At 41.7% G+C, this 11,556-nt stretch overlaps 1 protein-coding gene across 4 annotated transcripts in view; it reads right to left on the bottom strand.

The window, feature by feature from the left end:
• Nucleotides 1–11,556, bottom strand: part of apbb2b (amyloid beta (A4) precursor protein-binding, family B, member 2b) — a 57,478-nt gene that overhangs the window by 5,437 nt on the left and 40,485 nt on the right. The window contains exons 11-17 of one of the 4 annotated variants that reach the window (XM_082535232.1): nucleotides 10,651–10,797; nucleotides 10,015–10,142; nucleotides 6,346–6,460; nucleotides 2,937–3,024; nucleotides 1,512–1,595; nucleotides 1,290–1,414; nucleotides 167–346 (exon numbers count right to left, since the gene is read on the bottom strand). In XM_082535232.1, the coding sequence (XP_082391358.1) occupies nucleotides 167–346; nucleotides 1,290–1,414; nucleotides 1,512–1,595; nucleotides 2,937–3,024; nucleotides 6,346–6,460; nucleotides 10,015–10,142; nucleotides 10,651–10,797 (867 nt within the window). The remainder of the gene's footprint in view (nucleotides 1–166; nucleotides 347–1,289; nucleotides 1,415–1,511; nucleotides 1,596–2,936; nucleotides 3,025–6,345; nucleotides 6,461–10,014; nucleotides 10,143–10,650; nucleotides 10,798–11,556) is intronic. The other 3 variants (XM_082535234.1, XM_082535233.1, XM_082535235.1) reach the window with 3 other exon arrangements.

The raw sequence follows: 11,556 nt of genomic DNA, 5'->3' as shown, positions 1-11,556 counted from the left end.
AAGCTCTTTGTTAAGTGCAATCAAGAGTTCAGAGATTTAATTAAGCTACAGAAAAAAATGCAAACGGCTCAAAGTTTCTCTTCTTTTACCCATTTAAAGTTCTTTTACATCTAACTCTTAATCCATGTACGGACCACAGAGCTGAATTTCAGCTTGTGTGACTCACCATACAAGCTGCCTGTACGGCCTCAGACACGCTCCCAGCATTGGGCTCACACCAGAAGATGTGACAGTCGAAACGATGGCCGCCAGCGTCCATGATGAAGGCAAACGTGTGCACGTCACGCCCAACGCCCATGAAGGACAGGAAGCGAACACGACACTCTACCAGCACATCCTCTTCATCCTGCGGACAGAAAGTCTGAACTCTTTAGGCATTAGGTATTAAAGAGCTCACTCTCATCAGTAATTTATTTAAACAGCTACAAACAGCAGCTGGGCTGTTCAAGCTGAACGCCGTGACTTCTTCACACACACGGGAGTGGAGTTTCTGTGTGAGCTGCGATTCATCGCTCGGGTCAGCGGCTTATTTTCTCTCGCTCCAGAATGCAAGGTGTGTGTTTTTTTCAGCATTTTTCTAGAGTAACACATTGAAATAAACAGTAATCTTTCTGATGAGGTCTGAAAAGGTTGTGCTCATTGGAGCCCTTCCTGGAGAGCAGTCTCTTCTATATGTGTCTCCAGAGGTCAGGAGACCAGTCGGGGCTCTTTTATAGGATCAAATAATAATAATAATGAAACCAAATGTAAAGCAAAGTTTCACACAGTGTGATTACAAACTGCTGCTTATGCAACGAGGCGCGGTATATCAGCCTTGGCCAACACCGACAGAGGCAAATCCAGGTTTGCATGAGTTAAAATATTTCGACTTTGGTGGCAGCTTAGCTTCATGCTGCTGTTGGTTCTTCAGTCAATCCTGGAGAAAAGCAAAGTGAAGTCAAGTGTGAAAAGTGTCCACCATTATGGGGTTTTTCTGTTTCTCATGTAAGTCATGAATGCAAAAGACGCCTTTTCCTGTTCCGACCAGCAACCAATCAGCAGTCCACATACACACACACCGTCACTCATTTTGATCTGTGTTGGTTTGTGGAGGATGGTGTATGTGTAGGTTGCACACCCCGTTTGCATATGCTCTACATAATCAAATATGCACGCAAACACGATACTATAAATCAAACATTAGGGGGGAATATTCGCGAGTTTCCAACCGACTTCACGCGAGTAAAACGAGGCAAAACTTTGCTTGGTGTTTGGTGTGACTGCATCATAAGAGCTCAACAACATCAGACCTGTCTGACCTCGTCTTTGCTGATGGTGACCGTAGCGTCGGCTACATTGAGGGCCACCGGAGTCCAGTCGTCTCTGCTGGAAGAACCGATCAGACTGTCTATAGCTCCATTCAGTATATCCATGCCTGATGTAGAAGGTGATAAAACAAAACATTTGAATTAAATAAACATTCAGAATCAACATTAACATTTCATCACTCTGTGTGTATGTGTCACACCAACCTATCGGTCTGGCCACAGGCATCATCCCAAGATAGAGCACCTGAAACTTCTGAACCAGCTCCGTCTTTGGTGTGGGGAACTCTGCTGAGGAGAATTCAACACACATTTGAATTGGTGCTCATAAGAATACATAACATAAAGTACACTGAACTGCACCACAATTTTACAATAGAGGGTGTATTAAAATTAAAAAAATAAAATAAAAAATCATTTTAAAAGGCTATTTTTTAAATTTTAAATATACATTGCCTAAATTATACATTTTACATATGAATCTTCATCCAGATGTACGGCATGTGTCCATATGATGGTCGGACTTGCCTCATGCGAGCATGTTGTTATGCTACATACCAGCAACAATGTGAAACTCACGAATCGCCTCTTTCTCACAGTACATGTTTCGATCGTTACCGGTGAACGACTGTGGAATTAAAGAGTGCTCGCGCTTTAATATTTGAACTGGTATCTTTGAGTGTTTGCTGCCATCATAAATAAATAATCTCCAAATGTAGTGTTAAATATTTTAAACAAGACTTCTGTTGAAATATGTCACAGTAGACTAGAAACACATGTTTTCTTACATCGTAAAAGTTATTGTCAGTAACCACAGCGGTTCTATTTGAGAAGCTGACATGAGCAGACCAGTCAGAGAGAGAGAGAGTGTGTGTGTGTGTGTGTGTGTGTGTGTGTGTGTGTGTGTGTGTGTGTGTGTGTGTACACACAGTGATTAGTTCAGCACAGCTAACGTCGTCTCTCTTAGAAAGACTGACAGGTGACAGGAAATAACAGAGTGAGTTATGACAGGAAGCGGATGCTCGTCGTCACATCTCTCATTAAACTGACTGAAAAACAGAGGCACAGAGTCTATTTTTACCATCTGTCGGACATTTAAAAAATTTTTTTTAAACTTCCTCCTTTTTTGTAAATCTAAAGGTGAGATGATGAACTGCACTGGACCACAAACCTCTAAATCTGTCAAGTGGAAAGAACTGCTAGGCAACCTGTGGCGTTTTTGATCGTTACTATCACACTTGGTGCAGGTTTCTCTCTAGTGCACTGATTGAAAGTTGGTAGGCGTGAAGCATGAGGAGCAGTAGCAGCACTGGTCGAATGATGGAGAAGGAGGCAGCAAATTTTATGAAAAAGAAAACGCATTAAACCCCTGTCAAAATTCAAGGCTGCAATAATAAATCTCTCCTAAATCATCTTGTTATAAATTCTCATTAACTAAAAAGGACATTACGATAAAAAGCCAGCTATTTTCTGACACATTCAGTCTCCCAAATGGCCAGTTTGGACGCATCTTCAGTGCCACAGAAATGATAACTCCCCGTGCGTCTATTGACGCAAGACAGTTGTCACATTTACTCCCTCTTACACACACAGACAGACAAGGAGTTGCTTTGTGTAATGTATGAAGCCTACCTTGTAAAGGGAGATCGAGTCCTGCCTGCATCCTGTCATGGAGGGAGCCTCCTGCCATCGCTTTGGCATTCTTTCTCTCTGTCATTATCTGGAGGAGAGGCAGGGAGGGTTAGAGAGGGAAGCAAAAAGAAGATACAGAAGTATGAGGAAATGGCATGTAAAAGAAAAAAAAGCCAAAGTGATATGCCGTGACAGAGACACAGGGGAGGAGAGCGAAGAGACAAAGCCGAAAAACAACAGAACGTGTGAGAGTGCAGGAGGATGGGTGAGAGAGGGAGATGAAAGCATAAACACGAAACCCTGGAAATGCTTCACCCTTGATACTGTCATGCTGTCTTCTCATTTCACCTGAAGAGCACAGAAGTGCACTCACACAGACACACACAAATTAAGCAGGTCACACTCCTCTCTCCAACACAGTGATAGCCTTTTCTCCCGAGCAACACACACGACGCTCACGAAGCAAGTAAACTGCTTCACCCATTGCTTTCACAAACCCCACTTAAAAACATCAAACGTATGTTGTCGTTTTTTTTTTTTTTATGCTGGATTAACAGGGTTCTTACACATTTTTCAGGTACTTTTTAAGCACTTTCAAAGTCCATTTTTAAGCTTTTCCAGCACATTACCAAAAATAATAAAAAAATAAAATAAAATAATGCATGTTTCACTTTGCATCACCTCAGTAAGACCATGTAAAAATTAAAACAAATAATCTCAGGTCGACTTAAATGTCCTTTGTTCCCCTTTTGTAAAAACAGAAAAATGCACCACACAAAAATACTGAATAAGGAAATGGTTGCCTTATATGCGTATAGTGCAGAAACTCAAAAAAGACATCAAGTTGTTAGAGATATTCATCTCCACTTGAAAAAAAAAAACAACCTCACAAAACAAGAAAACTGCACCAAACGTCACAATAATACACAGCAATTGTAATTGCAGAGAAATACTGCATTTATTTTGGTCATTTCATTTTCAAGCAAGAAGCTCACCCTTTTTGAACGGAAAGACAAAACAAGTGAACTGGAAGGGGAAAAGGAGAAAAGGAAAAACGATGCTGACAGATGCAGAAAAGGATCGATCAAATGGCGAGAAACAACTCAGAGCTCATTAAGGGAATGTTGTTGGAATTCAATAACTTTAAGCGTAAAAAAACTGAAATGCAGGCACAAAAGCAACAAGACAAAATACATGAAGACCTGCAGCTCCAAGAAATCCAGAGTAGAAATACGCAGTTAGAAGACAAGCACAAAGAAGTACAACAGAGAAATGCAGACATGCACAAGGACAAGCTGATACACGAGGCAGCATCCAAACAACTCAAAGACAAGCTTGAAGAAAAACAAGCAACATTAGAACAGGTGGAACAAAGATGCAACAAACTTGAGAAGCAAAGCACCGAAACAATCGATGAGTTGAGAACCCTCATCCTGGAGAAAAAAAGCGCTCGGGGAAAAGTGCATGGAAAAGAAGAAAAAAATGCTTCGGCTTGTTCCGGAGGAAGGACGCTACTGCTTCCTCACCTGATGCAGCCTCGTCTTGCTCCACCTCTGTTCACCCCCCCAACCAGTCCCGGCAGTTGACTGCCCCCTCCTGAGCCTGGTGCTGCCGGAGGTTTCTGCCCGTTTAAAGGCAGTTTTTCCTCCCCACTGTCACCTAGTGCGTGCTCAGAGGGGATTGTTGGGGTTTTCTCTCCTCTACCTTGTTTCCTGATTTACTTGTTAACTTTTCGTTCTTACCTCGTTTTAGCTTGTTTCTTTATTTACTTGTTTAACTTTTTCTTTATTGACTTGCTTGTTTAACTTTTTTTAAACTTGTGTAACAAAATAATAAACCAATTGCATTAATCCTTCGAGTATTTTTCATCTAATCTTGACAGAATTTTTCCAAAACATTTTCAAACATTCAGATCTGTCTTTTATTTTCTTCTAAATGGTGAACTAAAAACTCTGGAACAAGGTTTGAAACACTGAAACTGTTTCAGCTGAAACCGGCAAAGTCATGCGTGTGTGTGTGAGACTCACAGAGGACACTGTGTCACTAGTTAGGTCATCATGTTTGGGCTCAATCACTCCAAAATTATTTAGGCCAAATCTTTAAAACGGTGTCATTGCATACACATTTGCAATTCATTCAATCGCACAAATGCAGAAATTATTATTTGCAGTATCTCATCTGATTTATTGTGAGAATGTCATGCCCAAAAATGGGGACAAAAGCGTTTAATCGTTTATAAGAAGAGGTCAGAAATATAAGTGCTGACATCAGTAGTGTCCACAGGAACCTCTCAATCTCAGCTAAAAGCTCATGTAAACCATTTCTGCAACCACCAAACAAAGCAAAGACACCAAACAGTTAAAAGAGCAGTTACCTCACCATGAAAGGTAAGGTAAGATCCATCTTTTGATTTATGATTTTCTGGAATTAAATGTGAACTGAAATTTTTTTTTTAAAGGTGTTATATGCTATAAAATACTTTTAAATAAATTAGGTGAGGAAAATTAAAGATCCAATTTTTCTATGTTTGAGTCACAGTAACTTAGAGTTACTACAGTTTCAAGCACCACATCTGACATTCAAGCACTTTTCAAACCTTGAAAGGACAATATTACAATTCAAGCGTATTCAAGGATTTCAAGCACCCGTACGAACCCTGGATTAAAGACTTCAATCAAAATAAATCTTTATTAGCAACCAATTCTTCTTTTCTTATCAGTTTTCTATAAAACAGACCGACTAGGGGGAAAATAAAATGTTGTTGTTAGATGTTGTTAGATCGGGTGTGATGAATATGGAGGGGGAGGAATGGCTCCTCTACATTTTCAGCTAAAAACACTTCAGAGGCGAGCATTAGTTAAACCTTCTGAAAAATAAAATATTTTCATCTCGACTGCATATAAATGAAGAAATCATTCGAAGGTCTTTTCAGACGCTGAATATAAAGTTCGCCTTTTAATGAGGACAGTCCATTAACTAAACGTTCAAAGCAGACAACAAACACGCAGTCTGAATACTGCCCTTTCAGCCCTGTTTGAATTCACCTGTATTCATCAAACACAGCAGAGAAAGCTTGCTGGTAACTGTGTTTGGGAGTGTGCTTTGACTGTGTGATGGATGTTAAATAAGATAAAGCACTGCAGCATTTCTTCAGCACCATGACTACAGATTAATTTTTTTGCTTTATGGGTTTTAAGATGAGCTTGCGTGCTGAATAATTTTGTGCTTTTAAAAACATAATAAAAAAATTAAAATCCATCAACACTACATTTTCTTCTCTGTGAGCCTTTATGTTGAGTGGGAGGGAAAACATTTGTCCAACTACTTGGCTAGCTTCATCACATCCGTCTGCCAAAATCCCAAAGTTAGCCTCCTGTGTCTGGAACCTCCTCCGGCCTGAACAACTCACCCGGGAGCAGATCTCGTGCAGGCTGGTGGCGATGGCTTTGGCTGGTGTGTCACAGCGGAACACATGACATTTCAGGATCCTGGTGTTTTTATCCCTCGCCACATATGCAAAGTCCCTGAGAAGAGGAAAACACAGAGTTGCTTTACAAAAAAAACAAACACACAGTCACAAATGGAGATGAGGTTTGCTGGACGAGTTTGGTGCTACTTGGAGAAATTTTAAAACAAAAATGTGTGTGTCTACTTTTGAGACTGACAGGTCTTTGAGACAGATGAGAGATGAAGTGACCTTTTGTAGCGGGATGAATATAGGACGGACACATGCACACACACGCAGAGACGACAATGGACCCCAAAGATCAATAGAGCAGCGTGATGCAAGAGGGAGTTGAATAGAGTAACAGCAGGAAAGAACTTTCCCCTGGGCCCACTGGAGCCGAAAACAATTTAACTCAGCTGAACAGAAGGAACGGAGAATAAAAAGGAGGAGGGAAAGAGATGGGATGGAGAGAGGGATGAAGACACAGGATACTTTAAAAAGAAATGTAGCTGCAGCAAATTAAACCAGAGCATCACACACACACAGACACACACAAAGACATAAGCCAATGTAAATAACTCCCTTCAGGCTGTGTTTCAATATGAGATGTAATAGTCAAACAAGGCCTGAGGGCAGATTCTCAGGGACGTTCTCCACGAGACATTCCTATTTACGTACGTGTGTGTGTGTGTGTGTGTGTGTGTGTGTGTGTGTGTAACAAAGTTAAAAAAAAAAAAAATACTTGTAGACAGACAAGGACAGGGGATGTGACCTTCATTTCCTCCATGTCTGAATGCATGCACGCAGTGGTACAGAGTACATCAAGAGCCACTTTCAAGATGAAAGAAAATGAGACGGAGAGAGGAAATTAAACAATAAAATGATGTAGAGGTACTCTACAGGAGGAGCATTGCAGACTGAAAAGGAAGGAATGCGTTTACCTCTCTCTGTATCCAAGGAAGCAAAGAAGGAAAGGAAGACAGGTTAGTGGGAGGGAAAAAAAAGGGGGAGAGAAAAAAAATCCATCGCACCAGTGAGCGTTATTGCCGGGTGACAAAAGGTTGCAAAGAGATGCACTTTCACATAGAAAATTAACCTTGAGTGACATATTCACTTCTCCTGCCGTCGCCTTCTCTAACAGAGTTTTAGTGGCGGTACGGTAAAATGCACGTATATATGCACACAGATCTCAGCAGCACTGCAGGTGATCTTAAATGCAGAGTTACTCTGAGCTAAAATTATATATGGAATATAAAGGAAAAGAGAGAAAATGGATGAAGAGAGGGACTCAGGGTGACGGAGAAGTCAGGTTGTGAACAGTTAGCCTGCTGAAGGCTTGCATATCCTTAAAAGACATAACGAAAGAAGCTTTTTTTAAGCCACATAAAAAAATTAATTAAAAAATTAAAAAAAAAAAAAACCTAGAGCAAGAGAGTGGGTGACTCGAAAAAGGAAGGAGAGAAAATTGGAAGTGAATTGTAACAATGTACAAGATAAAGATAAAAGCCTAAAGACGAGAGCAGAATAAAAGACCCCGAGATGAGAAGAACATAAAAGTCAAAGGAGGATTGGAGAGAGAGGGGGCGGGAGAGAGAGTGGGAATGATGTCTCATTTCTAATATAATCTTATCATCATGCCAACGCCCCTGAAAATGTCAAGGTTGCTGTGAGGATGTGTAATCGGTGGTGATAATGAGTTTCGCAGCACATGAAGAGAGGGCTCTGGGGGCTACGGTTCCAGTGCTGACACAACCACTTCACAGGGGTGTGTGACACAGAGAGAGGCAGAGAGAGGGGAAAATCCCAGCTCTGTGCAGGTTTCAATACAATCCACATGCTCACAGACCGTGACTCGTACAAACAAAAGAAAAACTGGGCTAAAAAACAACAACAACAAAAAACAACTTGCATAAACTTACACCAGCATGTAGTCGTTAATTTAAAATCTAAACTGGAGTTCATTTTTGCTGACACACTGAAAAAATTCTTATCTTGCATTTTTAATCAAACACGAATTACACTGTTTGGAGCTTCTCGCTGTTTTTTAAAAATCCATTTTAACACGAAATAAAAGCTTCTTAATTAAACTTCTGCACCTAAACAGACCCTTAACAAGACGAGCCTCACCTGTAATCACCTCCATTACATGTCAGAAGGGCTCTTTTGAAAGAGCGTGAGAGTAAACAAGTATTTTTCCTTAAAAAAAACAAAAAAACAAACTGTAGTGATAAGCACCTCCAATTACACACATCTCACAAAAAAGAAAAAAGAAAAAAAACACCCTCCAAAAGGCCTCTCATCTGTGGTTTCTCCTCCTTTTCTTTGTACTTTAAACATAAGAGCAGGAGTGATGCTTCCAAAAGTGAGGATGAGGTGTTTAAATGTACTTACAGGGTCTGTCGTCCTATCCTGGCAGGTAATCCTGTGACCGGCAGGCGTATTTACAGACTCACACCATCAATTTCTGGTGATACCGAACTGCAATGCACGCGCGCTCTCCTCAACCTGTCTGCTCCACACCCTGTGAGCACTAACCATGCCTCCCCCTCTGGCAGCCTCATTCCCCTCTCCCTCTCTCCTGCCAGATCCCCCTCCCTCTGACCACCTCCTCTTCTCCTCCTCCCTTTGCTGCAGCCCACTGTTCAGACTATCCAGCCATATGTGACAGATCCCAATAAAGTATTTGGAGAGGGGGAAAAATTGCTTGTGGTCCATGTGGTGGAGGGATTTTCAGCTTCATTATACGGAATAACATCGACACCTGCGCGATTACGACTGCGTGGTTGTGAATGAAAGAAGAGAGACGCACCCTCAAGGCAACAGGATTGTGAGGTTCTGCATATTCCAAAAAGCTTTTAGCCTCATCCCGTCTCCTGAGTACACTCGTCATCGCGCGCACGTGTGTGCCAGCTCTTATTATACAGTAAGCACCAACTGTTTCAGTCCCCAGTCACCCGGCTGTGCCTCATAACCTACATTCTGCAGTGTGCATGCTGCAGCAGTGCACAGCGTCCTCTGCTGGTTGCCCATGGCTTAATTTTAACCTTCATATGCCCAGAAAAAGGCTCCTTTTCTTTTAATATTTATCTCATTCTTACTTCGGGAAGCTCAAACCAAGAAGCTGCCGGGTACAGTGACAGCATGATGTCAGTGAAGCCCAGCCAAGCTGCGGTGAAAGCGAGGGACAGACAGTCAGGTGGGGATTTGTGGTGAAAGAGAATAAAGGCCACTCTCTGTGTCATCCTCGACTTTGTAGTGATGAATTAATCTGACATTAGCTCCCCTTCATCAATCACCAACTCCCCCTCTTCTCCACGTTAACTCTGCCACCTGTCTGCTTGCCCTCATTTGTTCCCATGACCTTTCACTGAGCGAGTGTTTTAAATTCGCCATCGACTTATAAGCCGAAGCGTTGAAACGCTAAACAACAAAAGGATGCTGACATCAATGAGTCAGGACCCAGATTACCGCTAAATATACAGAAATCTCTCTGAACATTTACAATCCAGGGAATTGATTTTGAGCACAGTGTGAGACGTGCTTTTATACACACTGTAAATTATTCACGGAGACGAGAAAAAGAAAGTCAAATTTAAGGGAAAAATAAAAACAAACAAAAAACCCACTAACCTGCCATTGTCCCGGCCAACGCCCCAAACTCGGATGCTCGCGATTGGCTGAGAATGAAGCACGCTGCGGTCCATGGGGTCGACTAGGTTCAACATATTATTCTCCAGCATGAGGTACATGTCCTTCCCCTGGGCACACAAACACACACAAATCCTTCAGAGCTCATCATAAAAATATGCAATCCTTATTTCCTGCAGCGAGAGTCACAGCAAAAATATAAAAAAAAAACTAAACAACAGTCCTTTAAATGCCAGCGGCTTTCAGTACAACTGTTGCATATATTTATTTATCCGTGTGTACATGTGTGTCCCTGTGAGCTCTCTAGCTTTGAAGGTCTCTAAATAAATTATAAAACCCTAGAAAGAGGGTGCTGGGAGATGAAAGGTTATTAAAAGAGGGATCGAGCCCTCTCTGTCCATTCTGTCGCTTCATATTAAATAAAAGCGCACCGCAGAGAATTGATAGCACTGCTCTACTTCCCCATATTTCAGGAGGCATTTATCCACGCTAACTGATGCTGCTCCTTTCTTTCTTTTACGCTTTTCTTCCGATTCATCTTCCTAAGCATTCCCCTCCTCTCCTTCTAATAGCTGCAAACACGATGCTCTTTATTTTAAACAGGAGAGTCTTCATCACCTCTCCCCAGATGCCAACGGTGTCCCGGATGTCGTTCTTGCAGTAGGACAGCTGTCGGATGCAGTTGTTAACAGCGACGCTGCTCTTTCCAGGAGCCAAGTCCTCCTCGGCCATCTCCACCCAACCCAGAGAGCGCACGGCGAAACACTGAAAGAAATGCACACAACAGATGATCACACCATCATACACAACAAATACAAAGAAAACAAGGAAGTGGAAGAGCATCCAAGATTTGAAGGACTAAAAAGTTGAAATTTCTTTTAGGAATCACGGATCCCTTGGCAGCTCCGAACCGTGACGCTCACACGTGTTGGGTATATTCTCCTTCCAGCAATGTCATTCCTTATTAATGCCGTTTTGTCACTATGGGGCATAAGGTTTACAAAGTTTTAGAGCTACCAGCAGCTGGTTTGCTGTTACTTTTTTTTCTTACCTCCTCTCAACACTAGTGCTGAATGTCCTGTATTTGTACAGGACACAGTTTGTTCTACATCTTGCATCACTTTAATATATTTTCTAAGCTCCTCTAAGCTTGCTGTAATGGACAATGAATGGTTCAGGTGTATGGATCATTCTCAAGAGCAGGCTCTGTTGGTAAATACGCTGCGCTTGCCTTTAGCAGTTGTGGCTTGTGTGGAAGAGTGAGCCATGCAGGGTTAGTCTCAGGGTCAGTCTTCTGCCTGTCCACATGTTGATGCAATCTGCTGCTACTCTGTCTTACCAGTTGATTTTGAATCAGAGAAAAGAGGGAAAAAAGCACTCTGAAGAACAACTGAGACTAAAAGCTATTAAGTGAAGAGCATTAATTTAATAGCAAAAAAGTAAAGTAACTTTTTTGTACACAGACAGCAAGTTTAAAGGTCATATGTCCCTGTTACCTTTAACGGTAGCGTCACTTTGTTTAAA

Source organism: Aulonocara stuartgranti (assembly GCF_965226115.1).
Source record: "Aulonocara stuartgranti genome assembly, chromosome: 6".
NCBI lineage: Eukaryota > Metazoa > Chordata > Actinopteri > Cichliformes > Cichlidae > Aulonocara > Aulonocara stuartgranti.
The sequence above is the reverse complement of the archived record's forward strand: the minus strand, read 5'-3'. Positions and strand labels throughout refer to the sequence as shown.